General features: G+C 30.9%; 2 protein-coding genes and 1 pseudogene across 11 annotated transcripts; 1 reads left to right on the top strand and 2 right to left on the bottom strand.

The window, feature by feature from the left end:
- Positions 1–2279: 2279 nt before the first annotated feature.
- On the bottom strand, positions 2280–5087 carry LOC109796554 (zinc finger CCCH domain-containing protein 66 pseudogene; annotated as a pseudogene). The gene is made up of 2 exons (XR_014432615.1): positions 4926–5087; positions 2280–4345 (listed from the first exon to the last, which is right to left on the bottom strand). The product of XR_014432615.1 is annotated as a zinc finger CCCH domain-containing protein 66 pseudogene (transcript).
- Positions 5088–10072: 4985 nt separating this feature from the next.
- LOC109797474 (protein SMAX1-LIKE 7) lies at positions 10073–16411 on the bottom strand. Its single transcript, XM_020357527.3, has 3 exons — positions 14993–16411; positions 13652–13889; positions 10073–12126 (listed from the first exon to the last, which is right to left on the bottom strand). Exons 1-3 carry the CDS (start codon positions 16153–16155, stop codon positions 10249–10251), a joined length of 3279 nt encoding a protein of 1092 aa, XP_020213116.1. The 5' UTR covers positions 16156–16411; the 3' UTR covers positions 10073–10248.
- Positions 16412–23219: 6808 nt separating this feature from the next.
- LOC109798129 (uncharacterized) lies at positions 23220–27077 on the top strand. Of its 9 annotated transcripts, none has more exons than XM_083071224.1 (7): positions 23223–23378; positions 23462–23583; positions 23975–23996; positions 24415–24555; positions 25709–26077; positions 26197–26251; positions 26376–27077. In XM_083071224.1, exons 3-7 carry the CDS (start codon positions 23994–23996, stop codon positions 26408–26410), a joined length of 603 nt encoding a protein of 200 aa, XP_082927350.1. In that variant the 5' UTR covers positions 23223–23378; positions 23462–23583; positions 23975–23993; the 3' UTR covers positions 26411–27077. The 9 variants fall into 9 exon arrangements, 8 of the variants coding, with proteins under 8 accessions (XP_082927350.1, XP_082927348.1, XP_082927349.1 ...); XM_083071222.1 differs by having other exon boundaries at positions 23458–23583; XM_083071223.1 differs by having other exon boundaries at positions 23441–23583.
- The last annotated feature ends 202 nt before the right edge of the window (positions 27078–27279 follow it).

The raw sequence follows: 27279 nt of genomic DNA, 5'->3' as shown, positions 1-27279 counted from the left end.
TAAATTATCAATACATAAAATAATGTCCTACAATATAAATTATTCATCATAAATTTAAAACATAATTTATGTATTTAAAAATGTTTATTTTTATAAATTTTAAATGTAATTTATATATTTAAATATAATATTTATTTATATATAATTTATTATAAATTTTAGTTATGTATAATAAATATTTAGTTTCTGCATTGCTTAGGTTAAATACTAATTTTAAAGGAATTTAAAACATTTTTGAACTCTAATTTAGTCATATGGATTTGTCTTATTTTATACTTGTAAGGTAGAGGTGTAAACGTAAATTTTGGTTAAAAGTAATATAAAATAAGAATAGAAATAATAGAAGTTACGATATGTAAATTAAATGAGATAATATAATTAAAAAAAATAAAATAAAACAACTTTAAACAAAATTACAATTAAAAGGTAGTTACAAAGCGAATAATTATTATTGATAAGGTGAATAATTAATTTTTATATACACTTTTTTTTATATTTTATTTTAATCTATTTATACTAATATATAAAGGAGATATTTTTTTTTAGCAATTACTTTTTCTTTTCATATTTGATAGTATTATTAATAAAAAAAATAGCAACTACTATTCTTTTTTAATAATACCTACCCTACTATTTTTATTTTATTTTATTTTTAAAATAAATATTAAGAGGTACAAATGATCTTTTTTATAGTATATAATAAAGAGGCATAAATGTCTAAAAATGTGAAAATCAAAAGAAGTATCTCGATATATATAACTAACATTTTAGCTTGTATGATACATAGATAAATATTTAGTATATATAACTAAAATTTGTAATAAGTTATATACACAAATAAATATTATGTTTGAATATATGAATTATAATTAAAATTTGTATAAATATATACTTTTGAACATATAAATTATATTTTACATTTATAATAAATAATTTATATTGTAAAAATATTTTATATTTAAATTTATTTTAGAAATATTAAAATTAAATTAATAAGTAATTATGATAAACAAAAATCAAACTAGATAAGAAGTTAAAAATTTTCCAAAAATCCTAGTATTGAAAAAAAAAATATTCTAAAACCGTTCTTGCACCAGGTAGAGATTGATATTTAATATATAAGAATTGATATAAATAAATATTTTATCTAATCTTATTCATTTTATCAATTGTTCAGAATTAAAAATTAATTTTTCTTAGGAAATAAAAATTAATTTTTGGAAATTTTGATCCGTCTTTTCTGTATTTTTTTTGTTATGCTCCGTGCTCTCTTTGCTTTATCTACATTTTTTTTTTCTTGAAAAGAAATCAAACAGATGGAACAATACAATTCACTCTTCTTTAACCCCAAAAGAAGAGGGGAAATAAGTAGCAGTGCTCACTTTATACTTTCTTTAGAGTTTAGATGCCTTAAAATAAAATATATAAAAAACCAAGAAAAAAAAAAACTAGAATGCGCATGCGAGAATATTTGTACGTGGATTCCACCATCAATCCCTTCTCCCCTTTCAGCAGTTTTCGATCATTCCAAATAAGAAAAATATTATTGAAAAATGAATTTTCTATTCTTCCCTGTTTTTCTATCACATCTTAATAGTGTGTTAGAGTTCTTGAAACATGATTTTAGTAATTTTCATTGTGTATCTGTACCAAAGCAAGCTACTAATTTAGGATCAAAGTTATTTTATAGGATTGAGTCACTCTTCCCAGCATTTAAAGTTTGATAAAAGCCAAGGCCAATAAGTTGAGCTTTAAGTAAATGCTTTTTCTTAGTGCTCCACAATGAATATAAATTTTCATGACATAAAGTAACATGTAGAATCATCAAATCGAAGGTACACATTGAAACGTTATCTACCAGGTTCACATCCCTGATGTCTACTACAACAGATGTCAAAACATGAGGCAAGAACTCCAAAGAGCATCAGAAACATATATAAGAGTTACAAGTGGCACACTTATCCTATATTTGCAAATACAGACATTTTGAATTTGAATGTGTTTGATACAAACTTAAAAAATCTTGAAAACTTCTCTAATTAAAAAAAATACTTTTTTTTTAAGAAAAAAAACTCTTAGAAACTCTTTCAAGCTTATATCTAAAGAGACTCTTTCAATAAAATGAATAATCCATAAACTTCAGCGACGCGAATTGAAAATTAAATTCTCATTGCATTTGTTCAACTCTTGGTTGCTGGAATGTTACAACTCAATAGAGTATGACAAATAACATGATAAATAAACTAAAGAAAAGAAAATGGAATCAAATACCCTAGTAATAGTAATAAATAGTTAAGCAGAAAACTTGCATTCTGCCCAACTTCTAATAATCTGTTGTTACCAATTGTCACATAAATATAATGAATATTTATCAAATTAAAAAATAATGATAATAATTAAATAAATAAACAAGTCTAGAGTTGCATGGAGGATCCAGTGCCATTGTTGACATTGCATTCATGCAAACCATCCCCAAGTACAATTGCTCCCACCTAACTGCATCAAATGTGTTCCATTGTTAAGAATTAAGATGGCATTGCTGCTGCTCTTCAACACTATACTCACCAAACACATTTGACTCATCAACACTTGTAGCATACTTCTTCAAAATCCAAAAGAAGAAGATTTGTTTGGCTTCTTTAGTTCATCTCCGCGCATGGTCCAATCTAACTTGCTGCCATCAGTAGAATTCCAACCAAAGAAGGAAGAAGACTCAACTGCGATACGAGTATCACGAGAAGGAAACTCAGAATCACAGTTCACCATATTATGCTCCATAAAATTTTGGCTTGATAAAGCACCATTTCTTGGATTCGAAGTCATTGTGGCAGCTGTTCCAGATTGATCAACCCTGAATGAAGGCGATCCAATCACACTTGAAGGATAGCCCCGCAATTGCTGGTTCGCATTCTGATGCACTTGAGTTCCGGTTGGAGATTGCATCTGAGACCCGAAAATGTCTTCAAGGTTGAAAGGCTTCACTCCTACAAGCCTATTTAACTCCCCATTATGATGGCGGAAAGATGGACTATTAGGCATGGAATTTTCCCAGTTAGGATGCATAATGAATCCATGATCTTCAAGTCCAAGCAATTCAAAGTCTAGTTCAACATCTCTAGCATTTTGTGCAGTTTTCAATCTGCTTTGGGAGAGCGGAAGGGTAGGGACTGGAACCTGAGACTGAGTGTGCCACATGGTTCCACCCACAGGAGGAGATCCTCCAGACGGAGTCATTGGCGGGGTTAAGGCAGATGGAGAGCCCAGTGTGAATGGGTCCAATGAAGGAGCACTAGCAGAATATGATCTGGGAGAAGGCAAAGCAGAACCGGTGGAAGCATACACCGGCCGAAGCTCCTCCAGCTTATGAGCAAAGAAGCAAACTCTTCTGGTGCATCCTGTCTCATTGCAAAGGCGTGTCCTGTATTGCGCAGGGTGGAGCCAGCACTCGAAGATACCATGCGCGTATTCACAGTCATCCCCCTTGCTGCAGGACCCCTTCCGAAACTCGGGGCAAGGGACACAGCTGTATTGGTATTTCATAGGATCGCGGCGCCTTGCATTTTCTCCAGGATGAACAAAGGGACACTCAGTCCAATCATGAGAATAAGCTCTTGAACAAGGCCTCACTTTGAATGTGTACATCCTAAACTCATCTGTGCTATAGATTCCATTTTTGATGTCTGGGAGAGAGAGATCAACAGGATAATCTTTCTTCCCATTCCCATTTTTTGGAATCTGAAATGCTTCTACATCTTGCTGATGCTCCTTCTCCATTTGGTCTGCTTCCTCAAATTTAAGGCAAGCCTCATCAATACTAATTGCTCCTTCTAGTATGGCTTGTAATATCCTCTTTCTCGAATTGAAAACACCGTTGGTCACAGAGACAACCAAGTCACAGCAACTGTTTCCATTGGCATCAACAGAACTAACATCAGCCGACGCAGCGAGCAAAAGCTTGATGACTTCAAGGGAGGCAGCAGAACCTCCATCAACAGCACAATGAAGGGCAGTAGCCCCATCTGATCCACAGGCCCGATTAACATCAACGCATCCCGTCCCAAGAATATAAGACAACACCCTTTTGCTTCCAAACATAGCAGCAATCATAAGAGGGGTCCTCTCTTCAAAACCCAATTCCTTTGAGCCAACCCTCCTTCCATACCACAACCCCACCTCATCAACATCAAGACCCTCTTTCTCAACAGCATCTTTGAAAGCCATTACATCATCTGCTGCTGAAAATTCGAGCAAAGCAGAAATCTTATGATGCAACCCTTCATCCCCCATAATTGAACCGGTTTGAGAAGGCCTCTTCTTGGAACCACTGCACATTATTTTACAGAATCTACAAAATCACAAGTTAAACGAACAAATTCAATATGCCACTACACCAGAAAGAATATCTCAAATTTAAACCCTATAAAGTTTCCTTTAAAAGCTTTCAATTTAACCTAACCATAGAAAAAGGAATCAAAAGATAAGACAAATTATTCCGCTTCATGAATGTTAGAAGAAGCCACTAACTGTTGGTATAACTACAAAATCAAAAATCACCAATCACCAACAAATTTGTGACAAACATTGGTTTCGGTTTTCAACGTCCAGTCATTTAGTTCATTCCCAACATGAATCCTAAAAATAAACCTCAAACTTGTTAACAGAATGAACAAAAACAAAAAAAAAAACGATTTTTTTTTTTTGCAATCTTAACAAACAGCATAAACAACCTGTCCTTTTACACGGGTGCAAAAGAAAGCATATTTTTTTATCACGTGACTATGCTAATTCATTCTCCGCAATTTTCTTAGCAACCAAGTAAAAACACACAGCATTCTCGAAAACTTAAAAAAGATCTAATTTTTATCTCAAATTCAAAGACCCGTTAGAAAGAAAATAAACAAAAAGTAAGAACAGAAGAAACATACCTTAAACAAGCCAAGAAACAGCACCAAAGTTCTTGAAGTTAGAATTCTTTATTTTTTTTGTTTTTGCTTTAAACTTCAACGCTTGCAAAGCTTTTCAGAGAGAAAGAGGGAGGGAAGCAGAGAGAAGAAAAAGGGTCACACTAGTCACTAACTCTTGTTTCTCTTAAATTGTTTTATATTTCTGATTTTTATAAGTAATTTTTTCTTCATAAGATTAAAAGTCTTATGAAGTATTATAAAAATCAATTAATAATGATGAAAATAATAAATTTATTAAAATACTTTTAATACTTTAAATTTCCATATTTTAATACTTTTAATATTTTAATAAATTTATTATCATTATCATTATTATTTTAATATATATTGACTGTTTTAAAAAGTTATGTATATAAAAGTTATGTTCATATTATAATTGTGCTTTCTTTTTTATTCAAACTGGGTAAAATCTTTGTGTTTTTTTAACCTAATGTATCTCTTGACCTAATGTATTCCTTGACTAAAAATTAAGAAATATGTTTTTTAAGATATTAAAACTCATTTGAAAAGTTAACTTTTTTTCAACAAAAAACAATTATATATATATATATATATATGTATAACAATTAGAAATTAAATTTGACCAAATATTTAAAGCATAAAACATCTACTAAACATATACATGTTAAGTTTTGTAAATTCTGAGATTTCCAAAATTATATTGTAATTGAGTATTTTTTTTAAAAATATCTTTACACAAAATGTTTTTAGGATTTTTTTTAATTTGTTATTAAATTTAATTTAATTTATTATATTTTTTATGACATTAAATTTAATATTTAAAAAATTATCACTAATATTGAACTGTAATATAAATTATTTATATTATATTTAAAATATAATTTATATATTTAAAAATATTTATTTATATAAGTTTTACATATAAATTTTATATTCAAATATAATATTTATTTGTGTATATGATTTGTTATAAAATTTAATTATATATAATAAATATTTAGTATGTGCATACTTTTTTCACTTTGATTTATCTAATTATTATTATTAAATTTTAAATACTTTTTTTTTCTTGCTGTATGACTTAAATGACAATGAAAATTAGTCAACTCATTGGAAATTAAAAAAAATGCCATATCAATTGCAATCTTAGCAAAAATGTTAAATAAGAGGATAAGTAATTTACCGATTCATATTATTGAACTAGTATTTTGGTATCGAGAGATTCATATTATAGAATTAGTACTTTAGTGTGTTTTTTTAGATTAAATGTTTAATAAAGATTGAAATGATATTGGTATAATTTTTATTGAATATTATTAAATAATTTTATAAATTTGTTAGATTGAAAGTTTTTTACTTTTAGATTATATATACAAATTTTTATATTAATTCAAGATGATTTGATACTTCATTTTTATAAAATAAAATTGACACAATATATACATTTCAAAATATAATAAAATATAAACATTTTGATTACGTTCAAATTATTGTTCAATTTTAACAAAATTTGATATGAACATATAAAGTGATATGAAATTATAATTCAATAGTTAGATTTACAAAAGTCATATTTAATATAAAGTTATTGAATAGTGTAATACTCAATAAAAGTTACACCCATGTCGTTTTGAATCCTTCTTTGTTTAATATATATATATATATATATATATATATATATATATATAGAACTAAGATTTATAATAAATTATATATTAATAAATATTACATTTAAATAAATAAATATCTTTAAAAATATAAATTATAATTTAGATGTAAGATAAATAATTTATATGGATTATAAATTATTTTTAATTATTGATAATTTATTTTAAAAGTTAAAATTAAATTCATATATAATTATGATAAATAAATAAAAACGAATTACATAAGAAGTTAAAAGAATTCTTAAAAATTTTCCTATAAAAAATAATCTTTAAAAATATTATCGCGCAAGATAGTTGTTCAATTTTAATATATAAAGGTTGAAGATTGATTTAATTCATAAATAAATATGATAAATAAAAAAGATTGAATTAGATAAAAGATAAAAGAATCTCTATAAACAATCTAATAAAAGAATAATCTCTCAAAATATTCTCGTACAAAATAGTCTTTCACATTTTTTTACATAGAAGTTGATAAATAAAAAAATATGATAAAAAATAGAAATAAATAAAAATATAAAAGATCCCTAAAAATCCTCTCATTAAAAGTATTTTTTCACAGGATAATCATTCGTATTTAATATTTATATATTTATATATAAATAATTAACTAAATAAAAATCAAAAGAATCTCTAAAAATTCTAACGTTGAAAAAAATATATATAATATTTTTGCTCAAAATATCAATTTGTGTTTAATATTTAAGTTAAAAATTCTAAAAATATTCTTGCATAGAATATTAGTTCATGTTTAAAAAAGAGTCCAAAATATTCTCAAAAAAAAAGTTGTTAAAAATAGTCGCATTGAAAAATATTATCATTTAAGAAAATTAGGGTGTGTTTGGGAAAATTATGAAAGTCAGATTATTTTAAGGGAAATCTACACTCATCTTCTTATAGAACTTTTTAAATGACACAATTCCTCTTTAGTTTTTAAGTGAATACTAACTTTTCTTATTTATTTATCTAAATTACATATACAACCTCTCATGTCAGACAATGTCATTTGTGCATTATTAAGAAATAACAAATTATTAAAGCAAGTTTTAACAATTGAATGAGATTCAGTCTCTTACTTAATTTTAACTCCTAAAATATTATCTTAAAATTGTGTATGTTGTGATTTAAAAATATACCAACTTCAAGGAACAATTTTAAAAAGGAACTGAAAAATTATTATTTTAAAATTGAAGATCAATAAAAATTTTCATTAAAAAAAACTATAACATTGTAAGTATTTTAGAAATAAAGAATATATATAGAGAGAGAAAAAAACTTAAAGATAATCAAAGTGTTCATATTTTATTATATTTTGATATATATACATATATATTCTTATAAAACAAAATTGACGTAATATATATATATATATATATATATATATATATATATATATAGGGAGCATATCAAGTGAAGGGAATTTATTATGAGAGGGTTAAAATATAACCCTTAGATTAATTTCCTCTCACTTGATTAAATCCCAAATTTTTTCACTTGATTAATCTAGAGATTATATTTTAACCCTCTCATCCTCTCATAATAAATTCCTCTCACTTGATATGCTCCCTATATATATATATATATATGTGTGTGTGTGTGTGTGTGTGTGTGTGTGTGTGTGTGTGTGTGTGTGTGTGTGTGTGTGTGTGTGTGTGTGTGTGTGTGTGTGTGTGTGTGTGTGTGTGTGTGTGTGTGTGTGTGAATTGATAGAATATGAATTGACTTTTTTTTAACTTTAACCAATGACATTATTTCTAAGGAGGTGAGTGATTTTTAAAAACTAGAAGAGAAGTGTGTCATTTAAATAGACTTTAAGAGAGGTGAATACAATTTTTCCTTATTTTAATGATTGATTATTAATTATAATAAATTTTTGTTTGGGTAAGTTGGATGAAAAACGACTTTGATATATTTAATTTCATTTTGATACAACAAAAAATTAGATTTTAAGTAATAAATCAGTTTTAAAAAGAAAAAAAAAGTTGTTGAAAAAGTTGCTTATTTTTAGATTCTTGAAAAAAACTTTTTTTTTATTTAAAAAAGTTGCTTATATATATAATCTATTTTTCAACTATTTAGATTATTTTTTTTGGAAACAATTTTTTCAGTGAAAATAGCTAAAATGCAAAATCTTCTTTCTCAAACACACATTTTTTTTTCTAAATATAGTATTTTAGATGAGAATGGTTAAAACGATACCGGTATAATTTTTACTAAGTATTACACCACTTAATAACTTTATATTAAATGTAAATTTTATAAATTCAACCGTTAGGTTGAAAATTATTTACTCTTAGATCATATATACAAAATTTTATATTAATCAAAGATGATTTAATACATCGATTCTTATAAAACAAAATTGACATAATATATGCATTTCAAAATATAATAAAATATGAATACTTTGATTACCTTAAGTTATTGTTAAATTTTAACAAAATTTGATATAAATATATAAAGTGATATGAGGTTATAATTCAACGGTTGAATTTACAAAATTTACATTTAATATAATGTTATTGAGTAATGTATTCCTTAATAAAAGTTACATCGTTGTCGTTCGAATCCTCCTCTAATATAAATGTTTATTTTGTATAATTAAAATTTATAATAAACAAATACCTTTTTGAATATATGAATTATAATTATAATATAATTAAAATTTTAATAAATAAATATTTTAAATTTATAATATAATATTAATATTATTTTAATTATTGATACAAAAAATTAAAAACATTGTTGATAATTTTTTAAGAAGTATTGAAATTCAATATAAAACTAAAAATATAAAAATAAATAATAATAATAATAAATAATAGACTAGGGGATGAAAAAATTTCCTAAAAACACTATATTAAAGATAATAGCCTAAAATTTTACTCCAATATCTTAATTATAACCTTTCATAGAGGAATTTCTTTCAAAAAGCTATTAAATGTGATATTTATAATTTTTGAAACTCACATTTAAGAATAGTAGAAAATTAATCAAATTAAATGAATATAGTCATATTGATGAATTAACAGGATAAGATTAAGATCCCTATTTATTATTACATTTAAATACTGTCATACTCGTACATTGGAGCCACACAATGTGCATGTTTCCATACGACTTCATATTATCATCCATATTGTCATATAAGTCTATAACAATTAAAATGAATGCAATACTTATATTAAATTACCAATAATTTAATATAATATTCTAATATTATCATACTCTTATAGATAGAGAGGTGGTTAGGTGGTTGGTTCTATCCTATTTTATTCTTGTCATGGAGTTATAAACCCCTCTTAATACATTTTCAAGAACTATATAGAGGGTTGAATGGACCAAAATAAAAACATAAGATCGAAGAGTCGAACTAGTAACCTTAATACATTAATGTGATGTTATATAAAACTTGTAGCAAATTTTATTAGTCTCGGATGAGATAGAAAAAGAAAAATCAATGCAAAAAGACATTAGAACTAAAAGAAAAACTGGTAAAGATACACATTCTTTTACCATAGGAATTGCATCACAATGATCACCACAAAAGAAAAAATTGTGGTATTGATTAGCCGAAAAATGCTAGTGACTACCAAATGCTATATCCTACAAGCTACATTTTACAAGTAATTACAAAATACATAGTGAGCAAAAATTCAGTTCAAGTTAATTCTAGCTGGAAGGTATACTCCAGGAGATTGTTCTTCCACAAAAAATCTTTCACAGCTACCCAGTTTCATCACATATTCATGTGCAAAGTTGTACTTCTGTTGAGCTTCAGCAAAGCTTCTGCCAAGAACAAGTTCAACCCAATCCTCCACTGCCTTTTTCTTGTCTGATAACCAAGCAGCTGCAAGTATCTGTGCCATGACCTCATACTCAATTTCCAGCACAAACTCTGGTCCAAACATCTTTTGAAATTGTATGTCAATGCTTTTTATTACTTTCTCAGCAAGAGAATCAAAATTGAATGGCTTAAAGACAACTTTTTCATCAATTTGATCACACAAATCATGTAGCCAGGCCCCAGAGTCTTCAACTGTTGATTCACTTTCATAATCATTGTAATTGTTTCCCTCTTCAACTTCCTCCAAAGGCATATTCAGATCCAGATAGGACCTTGATGCCTCCTTGACCTGTTTCAGTGTCTTGCATGATGCTTTCTCTTTGGAACCACCACTTTCTATTAGCTTTCTTTTATTTAGAAATGTTTTCGTTGTCCCTTTTCTATGTGCAACTTTCACATTTGTGCAACCACTCCTTTTGGCATCCTCAGAAGCATGTCCAAGTGATAATTGCATTTGACATCTTTTGGCTTCTAGGATTCTTTCCTCAGGAAACATTTTAGGCTCCTCCTCCAAATCGAAAGTGGCACTACCTTTAAACACACCAGATGTTACAATAAAGATTGCATTGTTGATGCTGATTTCCCTTCCATGCGAGTACTGAAACTTACCTGTTCTTATTGCTTGGAACAAACTATTCTGCACAAGGAAATCAGCTTGATCTACATTTTCAAGAAAGACAACTGAATGTGGCTTTTTACTCAACTCACCAGCAACATAGTCCACAACTGTCTTCCTCATAAGAACATCATGACAATGTGAATTTTGGAACTCAAAAATCGAGTCTGCTGGATAACACCTATCTTGTAATCTCAAATCCACTGTGATTAGGCTTTGTTTGTTTCCAAACAAAGCCTCAGCAAGTGCTGAAGCAAGTTTCCTTTTTCCAAGTCTATCTGGTCCAAGGAATGCAAGCCATATGTCAGCTCTAACATGTGAGCCGTTACGCTTGCCAGCACCGGATCTACAACGCGACACGGTTCGATTGATAGCATATATGGCCTCATCCTGCCAGCCAACCTTTTCAGAGAGAAGATGGTAAAGTGACTTGAAATCTACTGCTTCAAATTTCCCTTCCAGATTTGGACCAGAGCAGGAAGAAGATCTAGCAATTTGGTGTGAAGTATTCTCATTCAAAGCATCAAAATCAGTTGAAAGGGAGTCTGACAAGTGCTGAAGATGCTTCTTATGATCACTTAGTTTTGGAGTTTCTGGCTCATGAGCAGCTGATGTATATATTGTTCCCAATCCCAAATCTGTGGTCACAGGAGTGAGGGATGAAGATGATTTGTGATCAAGAGGGCCCATATTGGCCTTATGAGAAGGAGAAATCCAAGTATTCTGCATGTCACTCTTTGAAACATTTGGTATGTGGTCTGCTTCATCAGTGATATTAACGCTGTCAAAAGGTGCTGAAACTGGTAATATCTGTCTAAATGGAAATGCACTTTGTGACTCTTTAGACATGTAGGAAATTTGATTAGAATATTGGGGTTCACTGTGAGGTGGACCTTTGCTGCTGCTTCCTGGACCAAATTGAAACCCTTCATGGGAAGGAATTTGGAATCTTGTTTTGGTGATATCAAATTCGGGTAATGATCGGTTTTGGTGAAGACGATGACAGATATCACTCCATTTTCTTTGCAATCCGAAGATCTTTGTGTTCAAACTTGTATTTTCTTCATTAGTCTGCACTGGATGATGAAGTTCATTCTTAAATAAATACGGCCATAAATTGAATAAATGAAGCATGACACATAATACAAAACAAGATTATTGACAATGGTGTACCCAAGAATTTTAATCAAGAGAGAAAGGTATAAGCAAGAAAAAGAAAAAAGAATACTCACAGCTTGGCATGAGAAAATCCAATGTTATAAAGAGAGAACCCCCGATTTAGTACTATATTTTCAACAAATTAGTCTCTTATATAATCATTTTGTTACCACTTTAGTCCTCCAAAGATATTATCACCAAATTAGTCTCTTGTATAATCATTGTGTTACCACTTTAGTCCACCAAAGATATTATCACCAAATTAGTCCCTCGAAGAAGTAATCTGTTGCTAAATTAGTTTCTTAAAAGATTCTTTTTAGCGACACTTTAGTTTTACACAATGATTATGGGGACATTTTAAATTCTTTCCCTCAAAGATTATCTATTACCAAATTAAACCATAAAAAAAATATTTTATTTACATCATTTTAGTCCTCAATAAGGACCAATATGATGACAACATTTTAGATCTTTAAAAGAATAATTTGGGAAGATTTTAAATCTTTAAATGATTTATTTCCTAAAATAATCTCTGGAAGACAAATATGGAGCCAATTTAAATTTTCTAGGCACTAATTTGATGACCAAAATTTTGAAGGAATAATGTAGTGATGCATACAACTTAAGAAAACCAAATTGAGATTTATCTCTATCATATAATTCATAATAGTTTTTCTTGATAAAGTATTTTAGAAGAACTTTTGCTTGCAAATGTTCCACATGAGCTATCTCAAATAAAGAAAGAGTATGATTTTCTTATTTCCCAATATTCAACCCAGAGGAAGTCCTTTCAACCAATGCAGACAAGAACATGGTTAGAAAGCATATGGTTGAAGTGTTAATTATTATAATTTTATGAGAGAGTAGATTTAACCTTTATATTCCTAAAATATTGTCTACACTACACATGGGAAACATTTTGGGTTTGGGACTGCCATAGCCCCCACTTCTCCACCTAGGTCCATCCAGATTGCAGATGTATGAGGTAGGACCAAAGTATTAAAAAATGTATATATACATGTTAGCATACAACATGCTTTCTAATCTTAATCAACTTTCAGAGACATTAGTAATCTCGTTTAGTTCAATAATTCCAATCTCTGAATGTGCACTTTTCTATTTGATCATCAAAAAGCCATAGGCTCCATAATAAAAAAGTATATACTGACAAAGTAGATTAGAGAAATACTACTATTATAGTTCGCTACGTATAAATCACTACATTATTGCCACCTTGCTTTCTTAATGGGAAAATGTTTTTAATTTTTTTCCCATTGTAGGCATTTATCATTCATTATTACTGCGTACCTCTAAATTATTTTAGTGGGTCAGTACAGCAATTGCCCCCAAGATGTTGCATGTATGTGTGTGAGCATGTGAATGTCTCTGCATGCATTGAACAAAGAGGAAAACAAGATTAGGTGATGATAACACACACCTTTGCCACCTCCAATCCTCTATCTGTGTCCACATTAACCTTTTGTAACCAAGGCAAGCTCGTTGATGCCGAAGTAGCATGGCCTACCTTCAAAATATCAGCAACTTCTTCTTCATACTTTTCATTGCATGTGTCACACCGAGTTAAAGATGATGAAGCATTCATACAACTCGAGGGATTTTTGAACTCAGATGGCGTAGAAAAGAACCCTCCAAATGGCACAAAGGACCCCATCAAGCTGCAAGGTTAAAGTGTAAGAAGCTAAAGTGCACATAAAGAGATAAGACATAAAAAGCATCATCACACCCACCAATATACATATCATAAAATCAACCCAAATGAAAATTATTATGGGCAAGTATGTATATTTGATTTGACTTGATGGGCTCTAAAAATGATCCTTTAAGGTATCATCCAGAGTGAAAATATTTTCATAAATCATAACCCTCGAAGGAGAAGAGGGGCCCGTGGGCCACGGGAGCAGAAAAAGAAGAAGCATTTATCATAGCATTCAGCAAAAAGCCTGCGGGTATAGATAACATTTATGGCTCATGAGACCACACATGCGAATCCACAACCTAAATCTCTGCAAATTCTATACATGCAAAGATATAGATCGTGTTAATGAACACTGATTGCGACCTTTCCACCTTGCATGAAAGAAATTGGCCTAAGCCCCCCAAACTATACGAAGCCTCTCAGAATTCAGATTCACTTGTTCCCAGCATAGTACGCTACAACAAATCTATAGTAAGTGAATAATTATTTTTTTTCTATGAAAACAAAACAAATTGAATCACCAACTTCACCAGAGTAAATAATTGTTAACTCTCCACCTATTACTGTGAAGTGAAGATTAGTCAGAACTATAAACATTTGATAGGTTATACTTCTGAACCATATAATAATTTCTTGGTCATGCTCGAGAGTAGATTAAAATTCAAATAAAACAACATTTTAAAAAAAAAAAAACTCCTTCCTTTCTATGTCCACCTTCTGCGTCCACTGTAACCAAACAACTTTAAAAGTGAGAGAAAAGGAGTACAGGAAAGGGAAGGAACTAAAAGCAAGCAAACCAATTGGATCATAGAATTAAGTCAAGAAGTAAGTGAAAAATTTCAAAAAACACAGACGAGTCAGAACCTTCAATTTACACCTGATCATTTGTATGTCAACTTTATTTCAACAACAACAAAAAAATGTCACACACAATTGCACACACATCTAAACACACTCGTGGCTTTCCATATAGGAGTAATATAATAATATAATACTCCCATCCCAAAATAGACTAAATAAATAGTACACATAGGTTCCATTTTTGAAGGGAAAGTAACCCACCTGGACTTAGGGTAGAGTCCTTCGATGGAAGGGATGGCAGAGGTCATGGTCAGGAGATGCAGATCCCAATCCTTGTCAACAGTAGGGAACAACCTGAGGAACTTAGAATAAGCCTCAGAGGTTCCCGCCACACCCACCAACCAAACCTTCCCACCATGAACCCCCAACAACCTCGTCAACTGCGAAACAACGAACCCAACACCCTCCTCATTCCCCACATCCCCAACAAAAACCTCGACCTCACCGAAACACACAACAACACCAGCACCGGAACACTGCTCCACCAACCGACCCAATTCCTCGAAAACGTTCCCCTTGCCGGCACCGTGCCTCACGAGCTCAGAAACCTCCCTCTCGACGGAGACGGCGGTGAGCCCGGCGAGTTCATCGGAAAAAAGGCCAGCTTTACCGGTTTTGACGCATTCTAGGAAAGTGTTGAGAGCGGGTTTGGCGAAGACCCCCATCAAAAGGGGGTTCCTTTTGGTCTTTCTGGTGATGACCTCGAGGATTCTGCGGGAATTGGGGTCGAGGGTGGGGCTGGAGGCGGCGGCTTGAAGCGGTTCGAGGTTGCAGAGGAAGAGGGGCGGGGCGAGGCGAGGGAAGATTCTGGAAGGTGGGGGAGGTTGGAGGAGGGCGAGCTTGATGTCGTAGCTTCGGAAACCGGCTTCGGCGAAGACGCGGCTTACGATGGGGTCGTCGAGGATGGAGAGAATGAAGTGTTTGAGTTCCACTTTGAGGAGGGAAGAAGTGCTTTGATGATTCTGGTTCTGCTGAATCATCTGCATCAGGTGGAAGCTGTCGGGGTGCCGCCGCTGGTTCGCCTGGGACCGTTTTATGGCGGCCATCAGGGAGTTTGAGACCGGAGGACCCTCCTCGATGCCGTCGCCCGCGGCGGAGGATTTCGTGGTGGGGAGGCGGTCCAGGGAGACGCCGACGGAGAGTTCGAGGGCGCGGAACTGGAGGCGCGGGGAGTATGAGCAGCTGCGGCACCGGGAGCAGGCGGCGCGGAGGGAGGCGGAGGGGAGGGAGAGGAGGGCGGAGACGGCGTGGAGGGAGGTGGTCTGGGCGTGGCTGCGCCGCCGGGCCACGCTCACGGCGTCGTCGAGGGCACGCGCCGCCTCCTCTGTCAGGCATTGCCTCGCGGTGCTTACCGGCGTCGGCATCGCCGGCGAGCATATATGCAAATGTAATAATAATAATAATATAATAATAACAGTATTTCCAAGTGATGTTTTTATGTAGTATTAGTATTTCGTTTGGGTTGGAGGGGAGAATTATTTATTGGAGTGAGTGTGTGAGAAATGAGAGAAGTTGGAAGAAGAGAGAGAGAGAGAGAGAGAGATTGTGAGTGTTGGAGTTTGGATTGATGACTTGATGTAGTTCATCGTCAAGAGGATGCTGCTGCTTTTGTGGGGAGATGACAATCTTTCTTTTTTAAAAATAAAAAGAAAATACTTTTATTCCACTTTTAGCAACTGTTTAAATCTTTACCAAGATTCTTTTTAGACACTATTTAAATTTACTGTCAATAGTAAACAGTTTTTCCAGTCGAATGTAATAATGATATGAAAATTTCAACCCAAAACTATTTAGTAAACTGAAATAACCACCCACGGTAATTGATCCATGCACTCACTGCTGTCTTTATTATTATTATAAATGAAATAGAGTTCAATTTTCATTTTGTGTGTAAAAATAAAAGATGGCAAGTATATACTTTTGTTAAATGTAAAAGGTAAAAAAATGTGATACTCTTTGAAAAACATTTTTGGAAAATAGGTGGGTTTGGCCACGGATGAAACACATGTCATGGTGGGCATAGATTCTGTGGGAGAGTAAAAGTAAAAGAATTGGAGTGGTGGAAATTATGATATTATTTATATATAAATTTTAGAAGTTATATTCTGTTTCAAAAACTTTGTTGAGTGCTTGTCTTTCACGGTGAGGGAGATGCCGTGCCCACTGAAGCATTTAGGGGTAAGAGAGGGTCAATGTCAAGCTTTTGGGTCTAACAGGGACCTTTTGTTCTTCTTCTTTTTGCTTTTTTAGATTTAGTTACACAAAAGGGAACCACTCTCTGCCTAATCTAAATTATTTACTCTAATCTACTTGGACCCCACTCCCCATCCTTAACCATATGATGTGATACTGTTTCAGGAGTAGGCCTAATCGCAACTTCACACCCTTTTTTCCTATTTTATTTATATTAAACATATCTTTCAATTAATAAATATACTTTTTTGAAATATTTTTAGAAGCAAAACAAATTATAACAACATTTGAAATAACTTTTTTTATAATATAAAACTAGTTTATGTATTCGTTAAAAATAAGATGTTAGAGAAGTTAATAAAAAAGAGTTTTTATAAATTAATCTATATAAGTTATTTTAACTCATAAAGAAGTTTTTTTTCCCTCCTAAAATCATTTTTAAAGAAACATACTCAAATAGATTCTTAGTAATAAATTAAATACTTGATTCGATATCTTCTTTATAAAAACTTTTAGTCTCACAAAAGAATAAAATAAAGAGAAAAAATTAAATTTTTATGTAAGCTAAAATTAATTTATTCATTAATTAAGTTTTCAATTAATATGATTTTTTTTTATAAATTAGGTTCATTTTCTACTTGCAATTGTAATACTTAACTATTAAACTAATGAATTTCTTTAATATATAAATGAAAGTTATAATATACTAATAGGAAAAAGAAATTCTTCGTGTCTCAATATATTTAATGTTGATGGATTTTGAAAGAAGATGATTGCAAGAAATTCAAGATATGAGATTTGAGAATCAATTATTGTATAGATGGTAGAAGTGGGTAGTTATTTGTTATATGAAAAATAGGTGGTTTTAAAATTTATGAAAATAAAATAATAAAATGTATAATACGAGTAAAGGATAAAGATGTCTAATAAAAAATAGAAACCAAATGGAAGTTACTCAAGTAGGCATCTCTTTTACATATATTATAAATTAGTAATACTCTTGAAATTGAGGGAAAACTATGAAAATAAAATATTTAAATCAACGTCTATTGATATTAGTAGAAGAAAGAGGCACCTCGTGCCTCAATATATTTAATATTGAAGGGTTTTAAGAGAATATATTTAATATTGAAGGGTTTTAAGAGAATATATTTAATATTGAAGGGTTTTAAGGGAAGATGATTGCAAGAGATTTGAGATATGAGACTTTTTTTTAAAAAAAGAAAATATGAATTTATATGGAAATAAGTAAAAGTATAGATTAACGTACGCAAGTGTGAAATTATTTTTTATATGAAAAGTGAGTGGTTTTAAAATTTATGAAAACAAAATAATAAAATGTGTAGTATGAATAAGGAGTAAAGATATCTAATAAAAAAAGGAAATCAAATGAAAATTACTCAAAGAGATATCCCTTTATGTATAGTATAAATATACCTTCAATGGAGACCAAAATTACACAAACATTATTACTACAACATGAATAACATAAAAAGTCTCTATTTTAGGCTGACCATTGTTTTTTCACCACATTTTTTCTCTCAATGTTGCTTTTTATCCTCTACGCCTCCAACATGACACCACAACATACTCTTCATGTTTTGTTGTAACCACTTTCACCACCATGTTCACTTACATAACATCTTCTCCACATCGTCTTCCACCATCATGTTTGTCATTTCATAAGTTCTTTGCCTTATTTGATGTCAAGTGTGGGCCTGGTCACTCTAGGTGTGAGTATCCTAAATGAATATGTGAAGTTTGTTGTTGTGTAGTATTGTGTTGTGATATGCATAAGGCGCGTTATTGTGTTGAATTATGTTAATAAGATACATGATGTTGAACTGTGCTATGAACTTAGAATTAGAAGAAATGTTTTGTTTTTAAAGTTAAAGTATCCTATTTAGTGGATATATATTGTGGTGTTCTAAGAATTCAATTGTTGAAAAACCCTTCTTGAATATTTTTGTCTCTTGAAGTGGAGTGTTGAGTCTTCTCTAAGTACTTAGAGATTATTGTATGGGAGTTAGGTTAAGTCATATTGATTTAGAATTAGTCAATTCAAGTAAGATATGAAATCAAAGGGTAAAATTCTTAACTATTTACTAGAAAGGTGCATAGTATATAGAGGGTAATCAACGGGTTAATTTCATATAGGATTAGTTGATGCATACTAATGTCGAGGTAAGTTCATACCTAAGTTGTTTTATTCCTAATAGAAATATTCAGTTTTCTTAGTTTAAGTGACAAAATTCAAAAAATCATGTTATGTTATGAATTGATATTCAAGTTTGTTAATCTAGCAAGTCAAAAAGATCGTGTTGTTAAATTAGTTTGGTAGAGTCAAACCACTTAAATTGATCACTTGTGTTGTAAGAGATCTATAATGACTCATAAGTTCTTATGTTGTTAACGTTGTTGTGTTATTTAGTTTTTGTATTGCTAAGTTGTTGTGTTGTTGATAAGTAGTGTTGTACATATGCTAAGTTGATGTGATGATGAGTTGTGTATTTATGTTGTAAGTTGAAAAGTTGCTAAGTAGTAAAGTTGTATTGAAATATTTATTCCATGATGTCAAGTTATGTTGTGTTTTGTTGACAAAGTTATTTATATAGTTAATTTATTATTTCTATACTATGTTATTTCCTTGATTATGGTCGAGCTTATCCTTATTTTTTCATGTTGTTGAATTATAATGATATTTTATTATGGTAATAAGGTAAAATTAGGTTAGAAGGTGAGTAGGTTGAGATGTCATACTAGAGATGATAATGTTTTGGTCATAATTGTTATATTACAACTAATTTAGTAGTTACTTAACTAAAAATTTAAGATTTTATATTTTATAGTTCGGATAATTATATGTTTGTATATATGTACAAAATTTTGATATAATTTCCTATTGGGTCGTTACATGTTACTTGTTTGTCCAATAGACATAGGAACTTTTACATTATTTACAAAAAATGTTATCACTTTTTTTTGTCATAGAAAGTTTTTCATTATTTACAATAATTTCATTGCATCATTTTTTATAGTGGGTGAACTGTAATCATCATATTATTTTGTACTAGTAACTATTACTTAAAAAAAAGAATTTACTATGTATATTTTATGATTTGTGAGAATTGAAGCTACCAAGAAAATTTACAAGAATCTAGACACTTTGCTCAATTAACTGTGATATCTTTTTTTTAAAAAAAAAGTTATCATATATTATTAGTATTAAGAGTATCATTGATAAATTGATATTAATAATATTATTAAAATATTTATATGTAAACCGGTAATTTGAAGAAAAAAAAAAGTATATATTTTTAGATAAATATAAATATATAATAAATGAGGTAAGTATAAAAATTTAATTTATATATTTTAGTTACTAAAATTTATATTTGAAACATATATTTTCATTTCTATTAAATATCTCCGAAAGAACTATATCATATATTTTTAATTAACGTTCTTTTAATATATTTATATTTATTTTAAAAGTATATAGTAATTTATATTTATTGAATTATTAATTTACCTATAAATATTTAATGATATTATTAATATTAATTTATCAAAAATATGATTAATACAGATGTTATATTCAAATTTTAAAACATTATAAATAAAAATTTACAAACATTAATTTTTTTAGTGGTATGCATTAAAAATATATTTCTTTTGTTTGTTTAGTCTATGTAGAATAACTTTAAACGATAGATATGGAGTAAGAGTATGTTTAATGGATTATTAGCTCTAATGAGACAGTTTAAAAATGATAATTTTAGGTAAATAATTGTTTTTAAATTTCCATTCGTAAATTATTAAAAATAAACTTTCCATTTAAAACAGTATCTATCAAAATACACTGCTAATACTAATATATCAATCATATCAATAAAGAATTATTTAATAAATGCTTTAAATTTATTTTACCATGAAGTATTACTATCTCGTCGAGGATTAATTTTTATCAAAAAGTTTACTAATCATTTTTTATGAGAGAGAGACTAATTTTTAATAAAGTTGATATTCTTATCAAATATCACATGTACTAAAAATTAAATATAAAAAAAACCAGCATCTAATAAATCTTGTTTTCAGCAGGAATTTCAAACAGTAAAATACTCGATAGAGATCATTCTGATCAAATAGAAATTAGAAAATGATATTTAAAACACCAGGATATAAAAGGAGGCGAGGTGATATCAATTATCAAAATGATAGATGACAAATTATGTAAGCATGACTTATAATAACATTATCTTATATTTTAATCTTTTTTTATGCATCATATATTTTAATCTGATTTGACGTAACTATGTCCACTGGCATTGGATTGACATCTACGAGTTTAAAATATATATATATATATATATATATATATATATATATATTACTTACGGCATATATAAATTTGGCTTAGGTTAATAATTTTTTTCTCATTTAAAAAAATATTACATATCTAATCCTTTTTTTTTATGAATAAATATCTAGCCCGATTTAATTCAACATGAACTTAATCCCACTGTTCAAATGAATTAGGCCAAGAGAATTGAGACTCGATCTAATTATATCGGCAGAATGCATTAAAATATTAAATACCTATGCCTTTACAATTTTAATTAATTAATTGTATACTTCCTTTGGTCATCAATTTCTTGGTAGAAAACAGAAATAAATGGATGAGAAATCATCTTCGCAAGGGGTGTCGGAAGCAGTAGTAGCCACACTTAATTACAGGGGAATAAAAAGAATAAAACATACAACTAGTGGAAAATTATGATATTATGTCACCTATTTTATGTTGGACATATAAACACCCGATGTAATAAAAACGCGGTAGCATGTTTCATAGTTTTAGTTAAATTATTTACGTCAGACCTCCTAGGGTCCGACGTAAATTTTAACATCTACGTCGGCTATGCATTGTGTCCGACATAGATGTTAAAATTTATGTCAGACCCTACTAGGGCCGACGTAAATAATTCATAGGCCCATTAAAAGAAGGTGGTGAGAACGCTGGTGCTTGTTGTTGAGGTTCAAGTAAGAGATTTCAAAAACTTCCTTCTCCCGCACGTTGTGCAATAGAGGCCACATGCGAGAAATCCTCCGCCTCCTCCTTAAATTGTGGCTGCCCTCGCAGTCGGAGCCACCATGCGCCGCGAGTGGTCCGGCATCAACGCCCTCCGCTTCGACAAGTTCTACCTCCTCTGGAGCTTATGAAGGTTGGGGAAGAGGTTGATTCGCGTGATGATGTTCTTCTTCTTTGGACGGTTGCGTTGGTCATGGGTTTTTCTTGGAGCTTCTATGAGGTGGCGTCTTCTGTTGAGTGTGTTCACGGGAATAGGAAGGTGATGTTTGCGTTGCATTCTGAGTTTTTGAAGCTGGAGAAGGAAGTGTCCAAGTCCGGGTTGTAGAACGGGCCGTTCTGATTGGAGAACGACCCGTTCTCCATGCAGAACGGGTCGTTCACCATTAAGAACGGGTCGTTCACCATTCAGAACGGGCCGTTCTCCATGCAAAACGGGCTGTTCTACTTGGACAACGGGCCGTTCTCCAACCAGAACGACCCGTTCTGCTTGCAGTCGTTTTTCTTTCTTTTTTTATAATTTTTTTACAACTTTTTACGTCGGACCTTGTAATGTTCGACGTAAATTTATGTCAGTTTTTGCACTCGACGTAAATTTACGTCTCCTGCTTTGACGTCGAAGGTTTTTCCGACATAAAACCCCTAAAATAACCGACGTAGAATGTGTATTCTATACTAGTGATAAAAATTTAAGAAAAGTGGCATGAGATTTGGTTTGTTGCTTTCAAGTTTCAACAATCAAGAAAAGTAGTGTATATACGTAGATTATTTTTGGGTGACATAAGTTATGCCCGAACCAAAAATCAAGGGTTACTCTTTTGAGATATTGAAATTAATTCAAAAGAATAATTTATTGTATATATTACTTTTTTTCCCCTAAAGATAGATTTATACACTACAAAAAATTGGGTAATTATTAGCGGTTTTTTTCTGGCGGTTTCAATAAACCGCCAAAAAATATTACTTTTGTGGCATAAATATTAGTCGCAAGAAGTGACGGCATTTTCTAGTGGTTTCAAACCGCCAAAATGTTCAATTCCTTTTATTTCCGCATCTCAGTGGGTGACCAATGTGTTTCTTAGATTCAAAAATTAAAAGAAAACTAATAAAAATAATTTAAATAAAATAATATAAAAACAATTTCCTTTGTTATAAAAATATAAACCAAATTGAAATGCATTTTTACAATCCCTGCACGCATTCCTTCCTCTTACACGAAACTACACAAACCCATTGAGAATCTACTAGCGAGATCTAGTCTTTCGTTATCAATATTCATTTGTGCATTTGTTCAGAAATCCATTGAAGGTGAGTTTTGAAATATCTAATTGCATCGAGTTTACTCTATTTTCATTAATTTCATTTTGAAGAGAAACGCAAAACCCAGGAAGAAATCTGCAAGGAATCGATCGTACTGTGAAAAGTGATCGTTCGATGCGATCTGAGCTCGTAGATCGGTCTGAAGCTTCCATTTCGAGGATTTTTTTTAAGCATTCCTTTTCCTGGCTATCAGGTTAGATTTTGTTTTGTAATGCTCGATTTTTAATTTTCTTAATCATGCGGATTTGTACGAAGGATACACAAGTAGGGTTCGTCTATTCATATGGTGGTTGAATTGTTATGGTGGTCTGAAGCTTAATGCATATATAAAAATGAAAACTAGATAAGTTCATCTGAATGAACTCGTTGAGGTTGGTTGGTTGTTGTTTTTACAACTTTATGCTGTCCCTGGGTGTTAATTTTTTTAGTGCATAAACATTTCACTAAATTTTTTAGAATAAATTGAGGTTGGTTGGTTTTGAGTAAAACTACACATTTCACTTAATCTACGGAAGCATTCATTGATATATGGTTTCTTTATGTACATGTTTTATTTGTTCTAATTCTTTTTTTAATTCTGGCAGATATGAAATATTCCAACTAATGGTAAATCTACACTAAGAGGTTTATTCAGATGCTCAGATTGCTTAGCGACAGGGCGAATGAATTAACAAATATTGAGATATTGAATGTATTTCACTGGAGTTGCTATTGATGTATCACATGTTGTCACATAATTAGAATGTCATATTCTTCCTAGATAGCATATGGGAAACTAAGCTACTAGAATACTAGCTTTCCCATTCATTTGTATTGCAGACTATGTTGTGATGTGATATTAACATAAAATGGGACAGAAAAGTGACTAACAGAAAATGGAAGCTATGTTGTGATGTGATATTAACATAAAATGGAACAAAAAAGTGATTAACAGGCAAACAATGGAATTTAGCAACCTTTTTTTTTTCTTGTTATGTTCTATGGGAAAAAAACACACTTATGCTTATGTTTTTCTACGAAGCAGGTAATTGGTTGGGTGGTTGAATACCAAGATATTCTGATTGGGCTTGGAGTTGATGAGTTTTTAGCCCAAGTGTGCTCTGAGAGCGGTGCAATGGATCCTCTTATGAACTCTTATGTTGAGAGAATGCAAGCTACAACTAGGGTAATCCTCTTATTTTTAAAATGTGTTAATTTATTCTAGTAACTTAGTTTCCCTGGGTCCGGAGTGATGACACTACCAAGCGCATGGTTGTCTCCTCTTGCAATGGTTTGATATGGTTAGTATTTAGTTCTAACTGTTATTATATGATGTTCCCCTTATTATTCCAAGTGGTACTCTCATTACGTTAGGTTGAACCCTTGTCATTTTTCAAAGGGGTGTTAATTTTAAAAGGTTAAATGAATTAAGACAGTAAAACCTTGAAAGGAAGGTTGATAGAAACTGGTTCAAAACACTCAGTTGTGGTGAATGTAGTGCACAATTCTTGTGCAGATATTGATGTCAGTGTCATATCAACACCTGAGGGGTGGATTTACTATGGAAGACAGAAAATTGAAACAGAGAGCAATCGAGAAACTCTAATACTCTCCCTCAATCTTCTCCACATTTTTGCTTACCCCTCTATCTTCTTTCCTTTCCTTTTTATATCCTTTGCACATTTATATGAACATGAAATGGCTGTGCATGAATTATGAATTAAATTACTAGGTAGTCCCCAATTTGTCTATAATAAAAAAATGGGAAGCATATCTAATATGTCCCAAACATTTTTTTCTACTGCATTAATTATGTGTAATTTGTCAACCCCATCCGAGTGATATATGAGTATGTCTTTTGTACCATTTCCTAAATTTTCTTCTAATTTCTGAATTTTGAGCCTGCAATACACTGTTGAGTATTATATCTTACCCTGCTGGTCTTGCTTGATTAGATGACTTCTAAAATTGAAGAAACAATTTTAGTGAATTGCTTCTAATTTTTGATAGGTGATTGCTCAACTAATGGTTGTGGAACAAATCTATATAAACAAAATTCCCTGAAATTTGAAGCTAGAGATAACAAATGTACCAAAAACGATTTCTTGCAAGAATTTATGCCCTTAATAGTTAATATTAGATCTGAAGTTGAAATTCCTTTGCCCTTCAAATCTGCCTTATTGGGAATTTCTGTAGAATGTTTCTTCGCGAGGCTATAACATTATATTTTGCTTAATGGGTGATAACATGCTTCGAACACAATGATTCAATTTAGTGATAGACCGGAAACCTTTAAAATGGTGGTTAGAAAATTAAGAACTCATTCATGTTTCTTTCAGGAGAAGATGTCAACAGAAATGTGTCAAAGTGACAACTCTAATGAAATTTCAACTAATGATAGTCTTAGTAAAGTGTTGGGAAAGGATCATGCTGGACATGTACGTTGCTTGGGATTAGGAGGTCTACATGGTGTGGCATTTCAATCATCCACAAGATTTAGTGGTGTAGGGTGCGGTTCTTCAAATTCTGATTCCACAGAAAATTCTCAACTAAAAAATGAAGTAATTAGTTTGAAGGGTCAATTGGCAAATTCTCAAGAAAATGTCATGACATTAAAAAATGTCATGCTTGCTTACATACAAATGAAGGAAGGACATATTCCTACTGAGTTAGAGGCTATGTTTGGTAGTGGTAGTAGTAATGTAGCGGTAAATGTTTTTATATGTTTTTGCACTAAATTAAATTACATTAATACTTAATTAAAGTTTAATATTTTTTTTGCATATTTTATTAACAAGGATAACATTAAACAATTTGTATTTTATAGGATGAAGGGAGTGGACATGACATGCCAACACCACAAGGAGGATCTTCATTAGATAGTAATGTTCATGGTGTTTGACATTTTTTTTTTGTTAGATATGATGAACTCACGAATTTAAACCTATGTTTTTATATTTGAAGGCAAGATTAACTAAATTGATGTATGCATCATATACTTCATAGACATCACAGCAGCAAGCAACGGCAAGGAAATATAGGCAATGCAATGCATATACCTTGAAGAACAGCACCCAATCATTCCCTTCTGCAAGGGATTTCAAAACATTCACAGCAATATTCCATGATGAGGCCACTGAGACAGCAATTTTATGTGACATATCTTCTGATAGTTGAAACCATGATTTGGGTATTTTCTCAATAGTATACCCCAATCTATAAGAGCACAAAGTAGAGCAATAACATTTATTTTCACATTTAAAACTTCACTTCTAACAACTGGATTATCTTTATATTTATCGTAATAATAATACATTATCGGACAAGTTAATTGTACCATAAAATGTTAAATGACAACTGCCATATTCAACAGTACTTAGTATACTTACATTTTGGCAGGTAGAATGCCATGAATGAATAAAAAGATGGATGCGAACAATAAAACCTTTGTCAGAGCACTAATGATCGTATTTTCAGATGCAATGAAGTTGAAGTATATTGCAATCAAGACTAACAATGCGGTGAAAGTTTTCTTTTTATCCTTCCAAAGCAATGTGTCAGCAACTACAAATTAGTAGATCAATCAAAACTAACAAATAACTAAATGTAAACTGTAAAATTACTCCCAGCATGAACTGATCACTGTTATGTTGGTATATTAGGTAGAAGAGATCTGGTAGCATTGATCATGCAAATAGATAATAACTGATCAATTTATATAATCAACTTAGAAATATTAACTCCAAAATTTGAACTTACGAGTTCAATTCAATTGTTGTTTCAGCTTTCCAGGCTTCTAAAGCACATATGATAAAAAGTAATTAGGTAGTATATGATAAGGACCTACCATTGTGAGCATAAACAACAACTTCTTGCACTATCAGTTACTATTTTAATAGATTTATCTGAT

Source organism: Cajanus cajan, chromosome 3, assembly GCF_000230855.2.
Source record: "Cajanus cajan strain Asha chromosome 3, NIPB_CcT2T_4, whole genome shotgun sequence".
NCBI lineage: Eukaryota > Viridiplantae > Streptophyta > Magnoliopsida > Fabales > Fabaceae > Cajanus > Cajanus cajan.
This window is presented reverse-complemented; position numbering and strand designations above follow the sequence as displayed.

Bases quoted from the DNA above. Each gene is read 5' to 3' on its own strand.
- LOC109797474 (XM_020357527.3), bottom strand. From the start codon at position 16,155: ATGCCGACGCCGGTAAGCACCGCGAGGCAATGCCTGACAGAGGAGGCG. The intron at 13,890-14,992 runs GTGGGTTACTTT...TTAACCTTGCAG, and splicing joins GGACTCTACCCTAAGTCCAG to CTTGATGGGGTCCTTTGTGC. The intron at 12,127-13,651 runs GTGTGTGTTATC...CATCCAGTGCAG, and splicing joins GAGGATTGGAGGTGGCAAAG to ACTAATGAAGAAAATACAAG.
- LOC109798129 (XM_083071224.1), top strand. The intron at 24,556-25,708 runs GTAATCCTCTTA...TGTTTCTTTCAG, and splicing joins GAATGCAAGCTACAACTAGG to GAGAAGATGTCAACAGAAAT. The intron at 26,078-26,196 runs GTAAATGTTTTT...TGTATTTTATAG, and splicing joins GTGGTAGTAGTAATGTAGCG to GATGAAGGGAGTGGACATGA.